The following is a 22,182-nucleotide window of genomic DNA, read 5'->3' on the forward strand; positions in this document are numbered from 1 at the left end:
TCAAAAAGAATCGACTTTGGAACAACATGTTAATCCTAAATGTTTGTTCCATAGACATTTGTCACATATTATAAACTCATCTATTAAAAGCTAGTTTAAGAGACAAGGAGTCTTATCCATAGGAAATTCTCAGAAAGTGTGTGTGTGTGTGTGTGTGTGTGTGTAGATAAGATTTGGGAAGAACATGAGAGCTGAAAGTATCCCAAACAAAACAAGTTTGGACTCAATGCTGCAGAGAGCTAAAAACACACCAAAGAGAAATTATTTTAATTGTTTTCTAAGAAGAAAATGTGAAATAAAGTAGATTCTTTAAATAAATGACAGGGACATTTATAGAGCATTGTTTTAAGAAGGCTGCCCCTCCTAGACACATACAACTAGAGATAATTATACAACTAAGAATTCCTCAAAGTCATACTAATGTCAGAAAATTTTAGACACATCTAAGACTAACAAGCACAATAAATAAGCAATTATGGGAAAATTAGGGGTAGATTTATAAAACAAAGGGGAAAAAAGTAAACACCTTGATTTTTTAAAAAAAAGACAAACCACTGCTTAATAACAGAAACATTTTCACAACAGAGTTAGGCAAATGAAAAATACAGATAGGAGAATACTCAAATACCTTACTTTCCACTTATAATACAGTACTTAAATTTTTTACAAAGGCAGCATGGTGTAATGCACAGAGGGGCCAGCTTTAGACCTAGGAAGTCTTTGATTGATATCTTGCCTCTGAAACATACTAATTGTGTGATTCTAGGCAAATCACATAACTTCCCAGTACCCCATGCAAAGCTCTCTAGGATTAAAAATACAGGAAACTGCTGTTTTACATCCATGTAGGAAGCTTCCACACACATTAGGAGTTCCCTACACTGTCAAAATAACTCTGGGGATACACAAAAACTTTCTGGAGGTAGGTTTTTCCCTGGCAATATTTTCTGATTTTGAAAAACCAAATCAATTTTAGTTAGGTATATTCTATAGTTTGTCATCACTTATAGAAATGCACTAAAATTATTTAATTAAACTTTTAGAAACATAATCAGGGATTCACAAACTATGGCATTTTATTTCAGAGCCTTTGCTTACATTTGTACAATATATTACATAATTCTTCATTGTCTGAATAACCTAATATATGCTCTATAGCTTTTTTCTATAAGCTTTTCCTTCAATGTTTGTCAACAAATTTTTACAGTCCTGTACAAATCTGAGTATTTTGAAACCATTTTCAACAAAATCAGTTACTGTGAGCACACACTACAAAGACTGAAAATGCTTTTCTTAGAAAAGTTGAATGTAAAGGATTCTGACACGTTAGCATCTACAAACAAAACATTTCAAAATTCCCACATGTTGTATTGCCAGAAAAAAAAAAAAAACATGCCAGCCCCCATCCAAAAAAAGTACACAGAACTACAATTAAAACAGTAAAACAGTCTGTACAATAAAGTACTGTGTATTAACAGTGCTAGGTATTAAATAGCTTGAATGAACACTTCCGCAATATACAAATGTCTTACAAAGGTGTATAATTAAATATACAAGTGCCAAACAGAACAGATCTTGGGATCATACAACATAAAAGTCAATACAAGTGAAAACAGTTTGCGTTCATTTTTGATTTTGTACAAGGCATCTTTATCTTAGTAGACCTACCACTCAGAGAAGCTATAATTAAAACTATCATTTTGTGGTAGTGTTCATATAATCAATCATGAATTACACATGAACACAGCTTACTTGTTTCTGAAATCCTGTTGTAGCTCATAATAAAATAAGCATTACAAATGAAATATCTGTTTTAAAGAGAAAAGAAACATTTACAATAAAACACAAAAATATAACTGTTATAATCCATTATGAATAAATATACACTTTAAACTGGCTAAGTACAATTTTATACATTGTTTAAGATTTAATATAGTTTGTTAGCCATTTTCTTCCATTTTCACACAATGTATTATATCAAAATTAAAAAAAAATACTGATTCGTAGAAAAATGGCAAAGTACAGTAGTTCCATTCCAATTGATGGGTCATTGAAAACCCATTGCAAAACCATTTAACCTAATTCAAACCTGTAAACATTGTCAGTCTTTTTTTAAAAGAGAAACTTATTTGGTTACCAGGACTGATGTCTAATATCCTGTGACCTGCAGGTTTTGAATTTATTACATGTGCTTGACTTATACAATTTAAAGCCACTTTAAGGTGACTTGCATTTAAAAAACAATTAGCTTGTACAAATGAAAATAGGTTCATATTTTTCATAAATAAATGGAAAAATATCAAATGTTCCAGCTTTAACAAAATACCAGGGAATACATGTACAGTAAGTTGTTTAGACATGTTCTCGCCCACCCAATAACTATGCTTTCTGTATTGTCTCAGCAGGCAGTGAAAAGCCTCCATTTGCCACAGTGGAAGGCCTTCAAGTTACCAGACATACAATTCCCAGACAAGTTGGAAACAATTATTGCTTGAGGAAAAGCAGTTCATTGTACTTTTTCTTCATAAAAAGTGCACTTAAGTGCCAAGTCAGCTTGTCAAGAAACAATTTTTAAATATAAAATAGTGCTTGTCTGATTTTGTGTGCCACTGTGCAGTATATATAAAAAAGGGGCCCTCAACAGCCATTAAGTGCAAAGTGCTTTGGGAAGTCCTGCTGTCACCTGCACTCCACCGACATTCCGGGCTGTGATGCACTGGACATGGAGGGTTCTGCTAAAGTTAACATGACAGCAGCTGTGATAGAACTGGATGAAGGGGAGGAAGAAGATGATGAGGATGTAGCAGCACCTAAGGAGAGTAGAGGGAAAACAAAACAGGTTAACAAAAACAGGATGCAAACAATGCTAGTGGCTGACATTTACACAGCACTTTAGGGTTTTTTCAAAGCACTTCATATGCATTATTTTATTTGATCATCATGACAGCTTTGTAGGGACTACAGCTCTTAGCATCTTACAGATGAGGAAATGTGCAGGTGTGACCATATCACCACCACCCCAATCATTCAGAGTCCAGTGGCTCCTTCTTACCTTCAGGATCAAATCTAAAGCCCTCAGTTTGGCAATTAAAGCTTTTCCCAACTTGGTGCTATCTTCCTTTTATAGTGTTCTTATACTTTATTTCCTTTCCTTCTATTCAGTGCTTTAATAACAGTGGCCTATTTATTTGTTCCTCATTAGACATTCTATCTCCCAATACTATGAGTCTCCAATGAATGAAATTAGTGGCTGTCCCCCATATGTGGAATGTTCTTTCTTCTCACTTCTACCTCCTGACTTCTTTCAAGATTGATCTTAAATCCTACCTTTTTTTCAAGAGTTCCTTCCCACTGCTTAATGTCTTTTCTTTAAGACTGCCTTCCTTTTATATTGCATTATATCATGTATGCACAAACTATCCTTGGGATTTGATTGACTCAGAGGACTAAGGATTGGGTTTGATGAAGCTTACTGGTTGGCCAAATACAAAAAAAGCCGCCCCCCCCCCCCCAAAAAAAAAAAACAAACCAAAAAAACCCCATAAGTTCCTGTGGGGCCCTTAGACTTTAGATCAGTAGCAGAATGATCAACATTAATTCAGCTCAACTGCATCAATTGTATACTTCAGTTATATATTTTACTGGCTTTGAACATCCTCCTAATATGGCTAAGTAAACCAGTTTTTACTCACTGTTAGACTACTGAGCATCATTTAATTCTAATCTCAAATTTAAACTACCAAACATATCTGGTCAACTTTGACCTACTGAAAAGCATTTGCAAATTTATATAAGCCACATTTTGTGGAAAATTGCTGATAATATGATCAGATTATTCTATTTATTTTATTCCCACAAAACCATTCACAGGGTAGGTACACCTAATATATCTTTGTGGATGAAAAATGTGGATGATTTTTTTCTTTTAAGTAAGAATATTACCTGATAATAAGTGTAAATAGTAGTTAGTAAACAAGGAAATGCCAAAAAGAAACACTGTTCCTTTATCACCTTGGAAGGCTTTGTGTATATTCTTCCTTTTTGTTGTAATTGGGTGACCTATCTCAACCACATTGGAAGGGGGATGGTCACTCACACATTAACCTCCAAAGCTGATCTGTATGGAAGTTTTGACTTGCTTCATTTTCCACCTAGGCTGATTTATCCCTTTTTATGCAGTTTGGTGGTTTTAACTCTTGGGAGCTCATAATTTGGTACCAAATTGAGTGGAGTTACCACACTGTTACCTCCTGAATCTCAGAACTCTCAAGCTCAATCAATCAATCAATCTTAGCCTCCCTAGCAGAAAGAACTATAAGGACAACATCTAGCTAGCAGATTTTTTAAAACATTTTTTAAACCTATAAAAGGTGTGTTTCATGATTCTCACTCCAATAACTAAACAACAAGTTATGTCTTAGTAATGGGAAAAAGATGAGAAAAACAAGCAACTAGGGATTAGGAGTATAGAAAGATGCCTATTCAAGTATGGCAAGGATATGCAAGGTATGGGAACTAATGAGATAACTGGATTTCACTTTAAAATTGGCTTCCATTACCTTCTACTTGCCTTTGGTAGGGCAGAAATTTTCTGATTGCAAATTAAAGGCAGTTAAGTAGAGAGTGCATTTTCCCAACAAATGAAAAGGTAGGAAATATATATATATATATGCAGGCACTTTTCAGGTAATCAAGATTCTCTTTGAATTTTGAAATATTCCTTGAAATGGAAGAAGAGGAAACAAAGGAAGAGGAAGAAACGAAGAAGAGAAATTACGCAAAGAGACAGAGGGGAAATCCTAATTTATTTCAAGAGGCTGGAATAATTTTATAGAATGAAGGGAGGGAAGAAGAAGGACCAATAAAGATACAAAAGAGCTCAATTAGCAGCTTCAACTTGTATATTCCTTTTCTGGCCCATTGCTAGGTGAACTCCCATTTACTGACATCTATAGATACTCCTCATTACAATACAAATGCTTTCTGCAGAAACTATTATTTTCCCCTTTCATGAAGAACCTCAAATCTACTACTTAGCTGCAAATATACACTAGCCAAAAGAGTCAGAAATATTTTGGGAATTGAATAGCTGTCTAAGAAGGTAGCATCAGAAAATGAGATTTTTAAGCCACAGCTTGGCACAGAAGAGTTACAGACTTTTGACAAGGAATGGAATCTATCACTGGTCTTTTAAAAAAACATTTACCTAAAATTTTAGGAATTTAACTGAGAGAAAAAGGAAAAGAGAGAAACTACCCTCATAAATAAACTCATTACAGGGAAATTGCAGATACAGTACTAGAAGAGCTGGTATTCATGGAAGACAACATCCAAGAAGAAAAGCCAGAGATAAAGTCCATGGCCTTAGATGTCAACAATATTAAAAAAAAAAAAAAAAAAAAAAGCACAAAGTATGGGTCAATAAATGGTGTCAACTAGAAACCCTAATATAAAATGGCAAATCTGGCACAATAATTACCACTGAGACTTGATGCCTTGGGATTCATTACTGGAATACAGCTCTGGATGTGTATACCTTATGAAAAAGGAACAGAAAGAAGTGCATTATATTGTTAGAAGATTACTCATATAAGGAACTCAGGAACCATAAAATGAAGTCTGGAGAGTAGTTGAGTCAAATTTGAGAAATAGAAGTGAAACTGTTGTCAAAGTATACAATAACCAACTATACAAAAAGAATGAGACAAAAGAGTTAAAGAAATCACAAATCTGGTAAGAGGGCATAATATTGTAATGATGATGAGGGAAAAGGACTATCCACTTTCAATTGCTGCATTCTCTGCAGCCAAATTTGTAATCTAACTTACTTTCATCCTTCAAAAGGTGAAGGAAACAATAAAGCAAACGGTAGAGACATGATCTGGATTAACAAGGAAGAACTAGCTGTGAAGAAGAAATGATAAAAACATTGGAGAGAAGTCCATCATGGAATTTACGAGGAAGAAGAAAACTAGAAATAATTTGATAGGAATCCTAGATTTTGGGGAGGGCAGATTTCAAAGGGTTTAGATCGAAGAAAAGTGAAATCCAATGACCTAATAATTTACTGAACAAGTATCATTAGGAGGAACTGAAAATGTCTTTTTCTTCTTTTTGCAAGGCAATTGGGTAAATTGCTAGTTACTCAGACAGCTAGTAAGTATTAAGTGTCTGAAGCCAAACATAAATTCAGTTCCTCCTGACTCCACAGCCAGCATGCACTGTGCCATCTAGTGACTCCCAGGACTAACTTCTGAGAAAATTTTGAAGACACAAGTAGAAATGACTTCAATTAAGAAGAAAAAGGAGAGCTGTTAAAGTAATTACACAGGGAGTGCATGGACCAATTTAAGATTTTAAATAGCTAGTATTTATGGAGTGCCTACTATGTTCCAGCACTGTGCCCAGAGTAAGCCCTTTTCAAATATTATTCATGTACAATTATTTATCTTCTCAAGGAAAGGATATTAGAAGGCAGAAGAGAGAATTTAATTTTTTTAAAATGATTGTTAAAATTCTTTTACATGTAATTGAGAAATGTTGAATCAAATAAAAATATAATTTAAAAATTTGAAAGATATATTATCTCATTTGATCTTTCTAACAATTCTGGGAAGCAGTTATTATTATCCCCACTTTAGAGATGAGGAAACTGAGGCAAAGTGAGAGCAAATGACTTCCTCAGGGTCACACAGTTATTAGTACGTGGGTAGGGTTGGATCTGAATGTAGATCTTCCTAGTTCCAGGATAAATGGTTTATCCACTGTGCCATCCAGTTCTGCACAATAAAAAAGACATGAATGGAAGCAAGAACTAGGATAAATGCAAGAGAGATGGATGGTCCTCTAAGAATGTCAGAAGCACTAAAGACCCAAATGAGATAAGAATGATGTGAATAATCAAAAAAAAAAAAAGAAAAGAAAAGAAAAAAGGATAGTAATGCTGCTTAGCTGAGGTGGAAGTGTTGCTGATAATGGAAACAGTGAGAAGGTTGAACTCTACTCATCCTTAACCATGCTCCTGTTTTCTCTGATAAAAATAACTAACTTTGGACCTAAAAGGATAGAACAGAAATGGCTAAAAGAGTGCTGAAACTAATTAAGAAGATGTTAATGAAAACCCCCAAGTACAGTTAATGAGTTCAACTCACCATACCCACTCCAATTGTCAACATACTCTATTTCTAAGGTATATAAAAGACTGGCACATTGCTGTTGCGGACCTCTTTAATAGACACTGGAAATAATGAGAAGTGCCATGTAAAAAAAGACAAATATTGTCCTTATTTTCAAAAAGAAGATTCTTTGGACATCCGCATAAAATAAATGGGAATCCTGCAAGATTTGTAGAAAGCTCATTTCTTGAACTGTATGACATGATCATATACAATTTTGTCAATACCTACATAATACACAAAATACATTAAAATTAAAAATACATTAAATTAAAAAGTCTAGGAAGTAATAAAATTCAATAACTTTAGTAGTTACACCTCAATTTCAAAGACAAAGCACAGAGGTACAATGGCTATGGAACTACCCTTTCAGTAAAGAAGACTTAGTTCAAAATTCTCCTACTAGCATATACTAGCTATGGAGCCCTGAGGAAAATTACTTATTACTCTCAATATCTCAGGTTACTTCTTAAGACTATAAAATACAGAGCAAGAGTCAATTTACATAATTACAGGGAAAACACTGGCAGGAACAACCAAAAAATTTAAATTAAAGCACTATGTTTTTCTGGAATAACAAAAATATATTTTAGAAAATTGATAGACTCTTTTTGTTCTTAACATTACCTTTATTTTCAAATCACCCCCTCTCTGGGACATTTCCTATACTTTACAATAAACAAAAAAGACAGGGAGAAAATTGGGAGTTCAGCAAAATTAATCAACATATCAACAAAGTCTAAAAGTGAAAGTTTTCCAACTCAATAAAGACAGAAGGCAAAAGACATTTTTGTCTTTTACTTGTTTAGGATCAAACTTTGTTAATTATAATTATACAACATAATAAGACAACATTTTATTAAACAGGTGAAAAAACTCACTTTCTCTTTCCTTCTTCTTTAAACGTTTTCTTCTTCGATCAATGGAAGCCACTTCAGATTTCAATGATAGGTAATGTTTCCTGATTTCTTGTAGTTTTTCTTGAAGGATGGCAATGCGCTCTGCACTTGTCATATTTTCCAGGTCAGCTATTGGTTTAAAAGACTCTAATGAATATATGTACTTTTGGGAAAAAAAATTCTACATATGAAGGATCTAAAATAGAAAACTATATAATCTGTTCTTTATAATATAAACATATTCAATAATATATAAAAATAATACAAATATCATTTTGGTTAGAGAAAAACATAATTAGAAAATAAACAAGATATTAACAATGAAATTTTCAAGCTATTCTTATTTTTTTCTGCCTAGTGAACATCTGTAAATAATTAGTTCACAATTTTAAGTCTCACATGCTAGATATTTCAACTACTCCTTTTTTCTACATCTCTGGGTAACCAATGTTTGGATTTTAGGACTCTATCCATGAGTAGGACCTCAAACACCAGGCCCCATTTTTGTCTCAATGTGCCCAGAATCTTATGGTTGTGCCTCATTCCCCATAAATTTTGTATGATTCAAAGGACCTGGTATTTGAATGTGACATCACTGATTCAGAATAATGGAATTCTTCTCATATTCTACATCTTTAACCTACTCACTCTCTTACTGTCTAACTACTCCTAAATCTATTTTATGTCTTCATTAAAAGGGTCAACTACTCCTTTCCCTCTCTGCTTTCCTACCCTGGTTTTAAGCCTCCCCCTTGTCCTTCCTTCACAACTTGAATCTTATATTTAACCAGTTCAACTATATACATTCTTATATATCCCCATTCTTAAATTCCTTGCCCTGTTGTCATATCATCACTTCATTCCAGCCCTGGGTCACTCTTATCAGCTATCTTCTCTATATCTATTCTTGTAGAGCTTTGGGAAACAACCAATAAACAAACCACCAAGTATTTCTTAAGCATCTTATTAGGTTCCAGGCACTATGCTGAGCAACAACAGAGGGAAGGAGAGTGCAGAACACAAAACATAAAAGAATACCTGCATTTTAATGGAAAGACAAGTACATTTATAATTATATGTATATTATCATCCCCATTTCTATAGATAAGGAAACTGAGCTACACAGAGGTTAAAGGATTTGTCCAAGGTCACACTGCCAATAAATGTCTGAGGTGGCATTTCCAACTCCAGCTCCAAGAATCTGTTTCACCATGTCACTTATCTGACTCTAGATAAATAAATAAATAAGTAAAATAGTTTTGGAAGAAAAATAGTAAGGGTTGGAAGGATGCAGACAGGCTTCTTGCAAAAGAGTTTTTAAGTTGGGTTATAAAAGAAGAGGACTCTATGAAGTTATTGTAGGAATGTGGAACAGTTAGGAAAGAGGCATGGAGTTGAAAGATGGATTGTCATGGGTGAGGAACAGAGAACATACCATTTGGATGGACTGTGGAGCAAGAGGAGTAACATCCAACGAGTCTGGACACAGAAAGTGAAAATTGATTGTGTAAGGATTAAAAAACAAAACAGCAGAGTACATTTTATCTAGAGGCATTAGAAAGTCACTGCAATTGATAAAGTAGAGGAGTTACATAGTCAGATCTACACTTAAAGAAAAGAACTTTGGCAGGAACATGGAGGAAGGATTTAAGCAAGACCAATTAGAAGGCTACTGCAACACTCTAGATGAGAGATGACAAAGTCTTGAACTAAGTTGGTAGTTCCATGTGAGCAAGAAGATACTAGAGGTGAGAGATGTTTTGAACGTAGAGATGGAAGCTATGATATTTGAATGGATGTACTCATTATAACAGAGTAAGGAGCTGGAGACTATACAAAATTTACAAACATGAAAGATTAAAAGGATGATGGTGCCTTCAACAGAAATAGGGAACCTATTGAATATGAGCTGTCTCTGGGCCATACAAAGTATCTAATAGGCAACATGTAAAGAGCTGGCCTTGGTAAAAAGGATCAGTTCTTTTTCAAAATTTGAGAGAAAGGAAAAAATAACTGGGAAGTATAAAAACATTTTGAAATGATGAGAATGGGAGGCAAGGAAGTTTCTATAAAATAATCTCAATTTTCTCATTAAAGCAAAAGGCAAGATTTTCCTCTTAAGAAAAAGGAGTGATGAAGGTGTAGGAGGACTGAGGAAGGAAGAGAAGATTTGCAATAAGTTTCTTTGGGACAGAAGATAAGAGACTCAATTAAGGATGAATAAAAGGACTGCTTTCTCTCAGTAAAGATTCTAGTAAGATTAGATAATATGAATTTGTAATGTACACAATAAGCAAGGTTATGAGACTTCAGATGAATTCAGTAGCTTGTGAGTGAAAGAATGCAAATATTTAGAGAAATCCAGGGCTGAAATCCAGGACAAAAGATGAGTGTCAAGAGGACAAAGGCGGGGCAAGAGAATTGAGAGCAGAAGATAGAAGACAGTATTAAGTTAAAACAGCTATTAGGTTGACATTAGTGAGAGATAATAAAGTGAAGTTAGAGCAGGGATAAGAAAGTAAAAAGGAGTAGAAAAAATTAGAAGTCTCTGTGACATTTAAGAATAGATTTAGGAGAAGCATAGCACAGGGGAAAATATAATGAGAAGGAAGTCACAGTTACTATAAATTTACATCATCTAATCTGGGTCCTCATCGCTACACAGCAAACCTCTCTGTTCTTCCTTGATTGACTCTTTCTTATACTCCCCACAGGGGGCAAAGGAACTCATATTACTCTGTTACGAAAAGAGGCTATTTGTCATGAAATTCAACCTCTCTATTTTATACCTTCAAAATACCCTGTATATACATTTTCTTTTTTTCTTTGCTTTTTTTCTTCTTTGCTCTGTTCTCACATTTAGAGTCAGATCTTCCCATCTACTTATCACCTTGAATGCTCCTCCAAGACTGCACTCTTCCAACAGTCTCATATGCAAATTCTCTTCCTCTATGGACTTTTCCTGCCACTTAAAAATACACCAAGGCTTTCTATAGCCTTGAAAAATAGTTCACTTGTCTCATGCCTGTCAAGTTACTGTTCTTTCTCCATTGTCTGTTCCACAAACTCTCAGAAGCTTCCTATATATTAATTGCTTCTACCTTACTTTACATTCACTTTTTAACTCTTTATAATCTGGCTCCCACCATTACTCAAATTTAAATTAATTTCTCCAATTGAGTTTCTCCAAAACTCAAGACTTCTTGACCTCTTTGTAGATTTTTCATCCTATTGAGCCTCCTTTCCACCTTATATCTGACCATGGCTTTCATTATTATATTCTCTCCACATTTTCCTCCTATCTATGTGACCTCCCCTTTTCAGGCTTTTTGTTGGGTTTTCACTTATGTCCCACCTCTAACTGAAGATAATTCTCTCAAGACTTTGTTCAAGGTCTCTATATTCACTTCTTCTTTGGGATTTCATCATCTTTGGAGGATTCAGTTAACATCTTTGTGAAGATGACTGTATATCCACATCTATATATCCAATATTCACATCCAAATCTATATATTCAATTCTCATCTATGTCTTGAGCTACAGGTCTATATCATCAACTGTCTGTTGGATATCTCCACATGGATGTCCTATAAAGTTATCTTAAATTCAGTGTGTCCAAAAAAAAACTCATTATCTTCTCCCTTAAATTTGCCTCTCCTCTAAATGTCCTTATTGCTATTGAAGGAAACATAATCCTTCCAGTTACCCAGATTCACAACTTGAAAGCCTTAACCTTTCTTTCTTCCTCATCCATCATATCCAATAATTTGCCAAATCTTGTCAGTTCTTCCTTCAAAACATCTCTTGTATTCAGCCTTCCTTTGGACTATTCCATTAACCTATAAATTGGTCGACTGGCTTCTGGTTTATTCCTTTACAATCCATTTACCATTCAGCTGCCAAAATAATCCTTCTAAATGACAGCCCCAGAAACTCAACTTGGCAGTTAAAATCCTTTAGTCTAGCTCCAGTCTACCTTCTGAAGTAATTTCATCTTATTTCCTTTTATCTACTCCATGTTCAAACCAAACAGGCCCACAAATCATTCCATATCCTGATCTTATGCTTCTGTAAATGATGTCTCCCAACGGCGAGAATGTACTTCTCTCCTTAAGTCTCTTCTTGTCCCTATTGGAGGCCCTCAATAAATGGAGACATGCTGAATTATTTATATAATTTAGATTCCCTTATAACCAGAGATTTTTATATTTGTCTTCCTTTTTCTAGGATACAATAAATAGTTAATAAATGCTTGTTGAAAGAACAGAGATTGTGTGTTATTCAGTAAAGGAAGCCTTTCCAGATTGTCCCTAGTTGTTAACTGTCTTTCTCCTCAAACTGCATTTCTCTTTGCAAATGATGTATCCTATCTCCAGCATTATACAAGCTTCCCTACACAAACATACACACACACACACGTGTATATATGTATGTGTATAAGTATGTATGAAAAAATAATGTGTATTCTATACCGGCACCCTCAGTGTCTTATACAGCACATCGCCTAAGATGGATGTTCTGTTGAACTGAAAGTGAGATTTGTTTTTTAAGTGTATTTCTTCCACTGATTGAATATGTATCAATTAACAAGGTTTTATTAAGTACTTCTATATAACAGATATTAGATACTGGGGACACAATAAAAAATGAAAGTCACTTCTATCAAGGAACTTACATTCTACTGAGGAAAGATATTTTTATATACATGAACATTCACACACGTGTATATGTGTATAATAATATATAAAATGCATATATAGATAGATATATACACATATTAAAGTGACACATGCATTTTATACAATGCTTTAAGATTTGCAAAGTGCTTTACTTGTCTTTCATAACCTAGAAGTAAAAACTCTACTGAAAAATCTAACTAAATTTAACTAGCCAGCTCACAGATGACAGAGTCCATTATTATGCCTATATTCAAAGCTTTTTCAATGTGTTAAAACCAATCAATAGTTATACTTTGAGAATAAGTTCTTGTCAACTCCATTCCATAGGAGATATCACTGTAGAATTTTAGTGAAAGTTATCCCAGAAATAGAAGACCTAAAAATTCTAAGGCTACCTAGGCACATGATTTTAGTAAGCACTAAAGAACTAATTATCTTATTGTTTATATATAGTTTGAAAATGCATTAGTACTTGTAATGGGCTGAGGCTTGAATTGATGCACTGAGGTCCCAAGTACGTGAGGCTAAATAGTAATTGGACTATACTCTATTAATTTACATGATTGGATAAAGAATGGTCCCTGTCCACTCTCTGTGCAAGTCCTGATGTGTTTGTTGTACAGGAAATGACGATTTTAGTGGGTGGAGGCAGAGACAGGAACAGGAAGAGAAGCTGGGAGAGATTGGGCCTGGGTCCATTCTCCTGGCTGCTGGTCCTGTGGCTGGTGATCTAGCAGCTTCTTGACTCAGCTGCACACATTGCTATCGCCGATTCTCTTCCACCTCCGATCCTTCTTCACTGAGAATAAAGACTGACGATTTTCCCCTAACCTGAACTCCGGACTCCTGCTGATTTTAAAAATACATGGTCTTCACAAGTACTTACACATTTGAAAACTCCATTTGTAAACTTTGGGTAATCGATTACTATGTTCCTTGAGCTCAGAATCCTTATCTCCATTCTTTCCATTACACTTTCCTGGAGATTGTGTCCTTGCTGGAGATTTGGTATTATGAGACTTCACCCCAGTGGTAACAGATTTAGCTGGCTGACTCTTAGTCACACTTTCACCAGCAGAAAGTTCTTCACTATCACTACTGTTTGCTGATATACAAAAAAAAAGGACAGAAAAGTATTAAAGATAGAAAACTAACAAATTCTGCCAGTGATTTTAGATGACTAAAAAAAAAAATAGCTGTTTTAATTTATAAATGCTAATACTTAGTAATTTGTTGACACTAGTAATCTAGTGACTAAAAACAGCACATGCATGTTCAAATCATCACAGTTAAATCGTTCATCCAAACCCATCACCTTAAAGAAAACTTCTTACCTGAAATGCTTGATAATTAAGAAAAATTTTTAAACATTCTTCTACCATGCCTTCCATACTCAAAATTCACAATTATATTAAATGATACTTTAAATTAGGATCACATTATAGGATAGATTACATGAGCTTTTAAAATTGTCTTATCATTCTAGCGTTATTCCTCTTACCCCTGATTTCCCTATTCCTCTTACCCCTGATTTCCCTACTATATACATGATATAGATAGAGATCATTGCTATACACTGCAGGTCACAAAGAATGTTCAACTAAGGATCATAGAATTATCCATTTGAAACAGACCTTGGAGGTCACCTAATTTGCAGATGAGCAAACTGAGGCACATAAAGGTTAAGTGACTTGCCCAAAATCAGACAACTTATGGCATAGCTGAGATTTGAATTGAATACATTTATTATAGACTATTTATAAAATATTCCACATAACTTTAAAAACTCAAAATCTTGATGAATATAAGAAGTAATTTTTTTTGTGTCATTCTTAGACCTAATCTTGCTCAGATTTCTCAAGAAAAGACCATGTTAGCACGTTGTAAAGAAATTAGAAATCTGTGTGGGAAATGCATTATATCACCACCTGTTTGTTTCCTTACAGGGAACCTGCACACAGTTACATTATAAAAATCAATGGAAAAATTTTAACAGGCAGTGTGCTCTATAAAGGAACAGATAATGGGATCAAAATCACTTTATTGTCAAATTACCTTTACCAGGATATAAAGTGTTAACATTAGAATCCTGAAAGAGGTAATTTACACTATTAATTTATTCTCAGAGAATAGTTTACTCGTTCTGATTTACCATAGCTTAAGCCCACTGTGTATAATTCGGATAGGAGAGTGCATTCAACTGCTGTATCTCCAAATTATATGAAAATTGACTTGCTGAAGATGCGAGTCCTCTCAGGAAAGGCTACTTAGATGGTAAAGCCTTAAAGACAAAAAATCACAGTGTAGAAAAAAGTTTCAAATATCCTGTTAAATATACCAAATAGATTATGATCTATTTGGTATATATGTATTGACTATATTTACTCACATAACAGCCACCACAGTATAAAAGCCAAATCTAAGTTTGAGATCCAAAAGCCTGGATATTTTTTGATTAGCAAAGGCACATACCAACTCCTCCCCCATTATGTTTTGAAAAAAACAGGAATTCCTTTGGCCCCACCGTTACTTAATACATACCCTTGCCACATCTAGTCCCCACCCTTCCCCCCAGTGCTGCTCCTGAATCCCTGCAACTCCTGCCTATGGCTCACCACTGCTGCCACCCATGGCTTGGCCCCACTCCGATACAGTGGACTGACTCAGCCTGGCTTCACATGGCCCTGCTGAGCATTGCCACCTGGGTCCTGAGGGATGCCATATTCACCGCATGGAAGTCATGTGGGCTCAGCAGAACCTCGGGGAGCTGGCCGATTAACCCTTTCTGCACTGAAGTGCAGCCAAGCCGGCTGATAGCAAAGGTCAAGCAGTGGAGGTGGCAGGAGTATCCTGGAAAAGCAGCAGGAGGTCAATGTGGGGCACCTGAAAAAAAATTCTTTACATATTTTCTGTTTCCCATTTTGAGCCTAAAAAAGAGAGATAAAATGTGCAGCTCTTATGAGAATAAATACAGTTATCTGTATACTCTGTATGACTGTGGAGATATTTTACAGAGTTAATGTTATATAGTAGAAATACTGGTTTGGCAAACAGTAAAAAAAAAAAAAAGTTTAAAAAGGAGAAGAAAAAGACATAATAAAAAGGACCAAATAAGGCAAACTTAGGAAAGATGAAAGCTACAACCTGTAGGTCACATAGCTTAGGAAGTCAAGAATATAAGGAACAGAGTTTGTAGAATTGTAGGTTAACATATAGGTTCCTCTTAGTTGATCGCACTCTTTTAAACTGATTGTCCAAGAGAATTATGAGCAAAACAATCAATTCAGCAATGGCAAGTTTTTGGGAAGAACGAATAAAATATAGTTGTAGTGACTTACATGTAACATATACATGTACACAGGTAACTTTACAAACCTCTGGAAATTTAAATTGATATTTAAAAAAAATGTTATTTGGATACTTCCCTGTATGTATAAATCCACTATTTAATGAGAAAGGCTTACCCTAATCTATAATCTGGGTTTATAGTTGAATAAGATGAAGTTTAATATAGATCTCTAACTCCTCCTATAAATTTTCTCTATGACTCTTAAGGCATGGATCAAAGGGCATGGAACTATCCCATATTCTCAGCATGAACTTTTTCATCTGGAGAGAAATTTTATTAGCTGGTATTTTTTTTTTAATTGAGATAATCTACTTACTGGTTTTGCCTTTCTTTTTGTTGTTTACCACTGATGTTTTGTGGCTTCTTTTCTGCTTTTTTGATGAACTTCCTCCCCCCTGAGCATCTTTAACTCTTTTCTGACCTGTACAGACTATAATGGGGAAAAATTCATTAAAACAAGATAAAAACAAACTTGCCCTTAACATGCCTCAATTTTTAGTTTTAGAGACATATATTTACTAATCTCAAAACTAAAAGTGGGTTTTTAACATAGCTTACATTTCTCATAACCTATCTATAATGGGGCTGAATTTTCTACTTGCACATGTTAGCAACTGAAGTAAGGAAAAAAATCAAATGAAGAACACATATATCCATCCTAGAAAAGCCAGGTATAAACTGAAGATGGTTCCTGAAAAAGCACCTAGAACACCCGAATTTTCAAATGAAAATTAGCTACTCATTCTGAAAACAAATATGTTAAGATTCATTAAAAAAAAAACTGAATTCTAATTAGCCCTCAATAATATTAACAGGAACACTTTAGAAGCAATTCACACTTGGGAAAAAATAAACCAATGAATTTATAATACAAATTATGTGGATCCCAGGGCATTGGATAACACACATCATTTACAAACCCAATATAGTAATTTTTCTGTTTAAAAAAAGTTTTGTCTTCTTCATGGAAAAGTTTACTCAAGTCCTATATCTAAAACCTATTTTTCCTTACAAGTTCAGCCACACATATTCTTCACTGACTGAGTAGTCTATCCACTCAATTATAGCAATTACTTTCTAGTCTGCTAATTAAACTTTTAATGTAGTCAACTATGTATTTGTGTGTGTACATATATATTTAGTGTATATATCATATAACTAGACAATAAGCTCCTTGAGGACAGGGATTGTCTCATTATATCTCTTTAGATCCCGTGTATCTAAAACAGTGCCCTATGCACACTTGGCACTCAATAAATGTTTGTTGATAATACTAATTCATTTTGTTAAAAAAAAAAAAAATGAAACTCTGTACTCTGAATACAACTTCTCAGATCATGTCACCAGTGGTTAAATAAAGCAAATCTATATAGTGGCACTTTGTGCAAAATTCAACTTTTTCAAAAAGTATTTTATGGGTCACAGGTTGTTCAAAACTTTTTGTTGATGCTACAATATTACAATGTAAAGAGAAGAAAAGGTGATTTTAATATCAACTACTCTAAAACACAGTATCTTAAAATTTAAACAACTGGTAAATGTCTCACCAAGATTTTTCCTTTCATTTGGAACCTTTTCTTCTTTTAAAAATTAAGATTGAAAATACTGCTTTATAAAGACAGCAAGCAAATCTGTATGAAGAAGCTAAAGATTTACATTTTCATTTTTAGTATATAGCATAGCTCCTGCAATATTTAGTAGTCAACAAACTACATAAAAAGGAGACCATTATTTTTGAAAGGGAAATAATTTCTTAAAAAAAAAAAAAGGCCAGAAATGACATACATTTTTTAATAAAAATAGGAGCATACTATCATGCTCTATATGTTTTATATATTCAACAACAAAACCAAGAGGGTGTTGCTAATTTACAAAATACGAAGTGTTCATATATTTTTTTTTCCAAAACTAAATGATTTTCAGAAATTTAAAAAAAAAACTATCTCTCAGGAATTTAATTAATTAAAAAATACCCTTCTAATGTAATTACATTGTTATTGGAGCAAAATCTTTCCTTTTGTGTCAAAGATTGTTTTGTTTTATTTATAATAAGTCATGCTCATATCTATATGATTCAATTCTATGAGGTACTATGAATGTACCAATGTCATTAAACAAGGTAGCTATACATATAGATGTGGGGAACAGAAAAAAATCATTTATCAAAAAAAAAAAGGTATAAATAATAATTTGAGTAAGAAAATTTCTTATTTCAAGTGATCTAAGGTAGAATTTGTTTGGCCAAAATAAAATTGATAAACTAAAATTTTGTGGGTCACATATCATATAGAAGCTAGTGTGTTATCTTTTTCATAAAATTCTTCAAAACCAAGCTGTATTATACCAAATTTCAGCCCACAATACATATCTGATTTACAGATACCTGAACAAAGTGGTTTATAAGGAAAAGGATGATAGAAGTATAGCTACTGTGTCATATAAAGACTCTAAAACTTTTAGAAAGTACTGATTTGAATTTCCAATTTTGACAACTTCACTTGAGAAAGGAAAAATTAAAAAGGATTACTGTAGATTATTAACATACACATTGGTCCTTCAATTTGGGAGCTATGCATCTAAGAAAGCATCAAATTCCTTTACAAACTCACACAAGTTAGCCAGGCTTGAAAATCAGTTTGACACGGTTGTCTGAGGAAAGCAGTGCCTGGACAGTTGGTTGCTCCAAACCCCTACATACAGTATTTGGTTAAGGGTGGAGGGGTCTGTCAATAAATCAAAATGTTTGTGAGAAACTGCACATCATATCTGCAAAAAACAATGTTACAAAAATATATTCAAGCAGCTCATGCTATACAGTCAACCACTGTTTAAACGAATAAGCAAATGAGTTTGGTTTTGGGGTGCAATTTCCAAGATTCATTCGGGTGCACTGTGAATTTCATGGACTGCTCAAGAAAAGAACATGAAAGCCTTCTTGGGCCATTAACTATATTTTGTTGTCCATTAGTAATACACCTTTCAATTACCAGTCTTTCCATGTTCACACTAGTACTTCCCTTAAATGTATCAAGCTATAGCAACAATTATTGCAAAAGCATTAAAAATTTAAGAAGGGAAATTCTAAATAAGTTAGCATTTTCAGCTCTCAGTTTTCTTCCTCACCTTTTCCAGGATGTTCCAGTTCTGGTTGATTACTACTGCTGGAGCTGACACTAGCATCAAAGCCTGTTGGAGAGATATTTCCTTCAGACTGGAGGTCTTGGAGCTCCCCTGCAACACTATCCACCTCAATTGTGCTATCAGTTTCACTCTTGATACTGCGTACCTCTTCTTGATTTGGGGCCAATGTTTCTGACACTGTCACAGTTGATTGCTGCCTACTGGTTTCTGTTACAGTTACAGATGAAGGCGATTCAGGTGTTGTAGGAGGGGTATTTAGCACTGAATTACTCCCACTGCTTGGAAATTCTGATTTCTTATCATTCACTTCAATGTTTTTTTCCTCCACAGGTTTAATATCTAAATTGACAGGTAATGGTTTTTCTAACTCAATACCAAGGGAACCATTCTCTTCTTCTGCCACAGTCTGTAACTGCTCCTCTGTGGCCACATCTTCAGAGGAAGCATGTGGAGGCGAAGCTGCAGCCTCTGTGTCAGAGTCTGAAAACAGTTCTTTAAGTGTCTTTTTAGGCCATTGTCCTTGAATACTTGACCAGACATCTTTTCGATCTTTAGCTCTGCTGTTCTGAAGTCTTTCATCAGAGTTATTTAGCAGTTTTATCCTCTTTTCTGCCACTTCTGAAAACCCTGAATAGAAACCAGTTGTCCTTAAATTTTTCCTTTTGTCCTCCAAGCCATTGTATTTCTTAGTTGGCGTCACTTTTGCTTTGGATTTATCTTCATCGTCATCAGAAGAGCTGTTACTACTGTTTTCTAAACAAAGGGATTCTTTGCTCTTAGATTTCTCCTCTTTTCTGCTCGGTGACCCAGGCTTTAAGCATTCTTCGGTATTGCAATGCCTTCTCTTACCACGTTTTACTTGAGGCTTTGATGCTTTATCTGTTGTCTCCTTTTTGATTTCCTTTCTTTTTATTGTGACTTCATCTTCATAATCAGTATCTTCAGATATGTCTTCTAGGTCTTTTCTTAATCTTTCTGGAGATTTTGATATTGACTTGGATATTAATGAATCTGTTGGAATTCTGTTTTCTTGTGGCACAGATAAACTGCTCTGTTCCTCTTTTGGACTAAGCTCATTTTTGTCATGGCTTACAGTGTCAGCCTTAGACTCTTCCTTGCCATTATTATCTATGTCCTGAGTCCTTGCCTCATCTTCCTGCTCACTGTCTTCAGCAGAACTTTCAGAAGCTATTAAAATAAGATGACAAGACCAGTTATACGAACACACATAACACAGATATATTAGAAAACCATTCATTTTTATTCAATATGAAGAAATATTTTTCAGAAAAAAAACTAGTCTTATTACAAAATAAAAGCAAGATTAGTGGTTATATTCCATTTATTTTTTACACAACAAAATTCTATCCAAAGATAATGCAAATGATGGATTTCCATTACTTTATTTTAAAACTTCAAGTTTAGGATTATTAAAGTTTATAAGAAGCCTGTGGCTAATATAAAATGCCAGGCTATCTCCGAAGGGAGAGTAATGTAGTTATTAAAAAAAAATTATAGTTGGATTCCTGAGGCTTTGGATAGATTTTGGCTACAGAATTTATTTATGGTATGACTCTGGACAAATCATTTAACTTCTCTGAGCTTTAGTTTTTAAATGAGAATAATAATACATTTATAAATTAGAAAATGTTTTATATAAAATATAAAATGTAAAATGAGGATAATAATATATTTATGCTACTAACCATTGGGACGATATAAAGTTCAAGTCAGATATTCATAAAACATTTATTAACTATAAAATACCATACAAACAGTAGCTATTCTAGAACTTTATCTTAAGGCATATTATGATGCAAACCTAATGAAGTATTTTAAATATAACAATGATTTTATTACATATTACATATATATGTAATATATTGAATCACACTTCTTCAACATTTACTTTTTAAAAACCATTATTTTAAATGCTAGAGAAATACAAAAAAGCAGGAGTTGATGAAATGTGGTCTCATCCCTCATGGACCAAACCTACAATATAAGTCTGAAAAATAACTGTCCATGGAGCTCCCCATTTCCTAAGAGAATAAGGGTGAAATTGTAGACCTTAAAAAAACCAAAAATTTTACATTGCACAGGAAGCTTTTCTATACAAAATTATTATCTACTAAAAATATTTGATAGAACCCTATAGAAAATTCACTGGGGAGGAAAAAAAAAAAGGTGTGTATATATATATATATATATATATATATATATATATATATATATATATATATATATATATATATATATAAATATAAAAGCAGGTAGCTTGATGGTCATAAAAATTGAAAGTCTAGACCTTAAAAATGATAGCTATTGGTTCATAAACTAATGAATTCATTAAGTTAACCAAAATGTAACAAGGCTGGTAATTTGTGTTACACTGAAGATACATTTACACAAATCTTTTTGAGTTATTGAAAATACAAAAATTCTTTGAGAATGGAATTCTTTTACTTTATTTGATGATGCAACTGTCTTAACACATGAATTTGTCCCAGTTGCTATCCATCTTCCCAAGATGGGTTGTGGAAAAAATTTAGAAATCACACATAGGCTTATTTACTTATTGAATATATACACACATTATAAATACATACATAAATATATAGTATGTGTGTATACACATATATGCTTAACAAATAACTATGTTTAAAACTTTTAATACAGATCCCAAAAGAATATTTTAGGGTCAGCTCTAGGATAGTAATAGAAGTAGATTTTCATTAATCCAAACATCCATTTGTTAAGTGGTCAATCTATAAAAGCCACTATTCAAACTGTTAAGGGAGACACAAAGATAAATAAAACACAGTTCTTGCCCTCAAGGAGCTTACAATCTGATAGGACATTGTGAACCATGGAATAGAGTAAAAGCAAAAGGTAACTAGTTGCTGATTATCAGACAAATTATATCTCCTAACTTTGGG

General features: G+C 33.8%; 1 protein-coding gene across 12 annotated transcripts in view; it reads right to left on the bottom strand.

Annotated features, from left to right (window-relative positions):
* Positions 1 to 1,058: 1,058 nt before the first annotated feature.
* The window catches only part of ARID4B (AT-rich interaction domain 4B), a 177,875-nt gene continuing 156,751 nt past the window's right edge, over positions 1,059 to 22,182 (bottom strand). For 4 of the 12 annotated variants that reach the window (XM_031966923.1, XM_031966927.1, XM_031966922.1 and 1 more), the window contains 6 exons: positions 19,226 to 20,431; positions 16,419 to 16,532; positions 13,640 to 13,858; positions 8,057 to 8,203; positions 5,480 to 5,536; positions 1,059 to 2,810 (listed from right to left, as the gene is read on the bottom strand). In XM_031966923.1, coding sequence (XP_031822783.1) covers positions 2,680 to 2,810; positions 5,480 to 5,536; positions 8,057 to 8,203; positions 13,640 to 13,858; positions 16,419 to 16,532; positions 19,226 to 20,431 — 1,874 coding nt within the window. In that variant the 3' untranslated portion in view covers positions 1,059 to 2,679. Of the gene's footprint in view, positions 2,811 to 5,479; positions 5,537 to 8,056; positions 8,204 to 13,639; positions 13,859 to 16,418; positions 16,533 to 18,711; positions 18,826 to 19,225; positions 20,432 to 22,182 lie in introns of those variants that run through there. The other 8 variants (XM_031966924.1, XM_031966928.1, XM_031966925.1 and 5 more) reach the window with 7 other exon arrangements.

This window comes from Sarcophilus harrisii, chromosome 4 (genome assembly GCF_902635505.1).
Source record: "Sarcophilus harrisii chromosome 4, mSarHar1.11, whole genome shotgun sequence".
In the NCBI taxonomy this organism is placed as follows: Eukaryota; Metazoa; Chordata; class Mammalia; order Dasyuromorphia; family Dasyuridae; genus Sarcophilus; species Sarcophilus harrisii.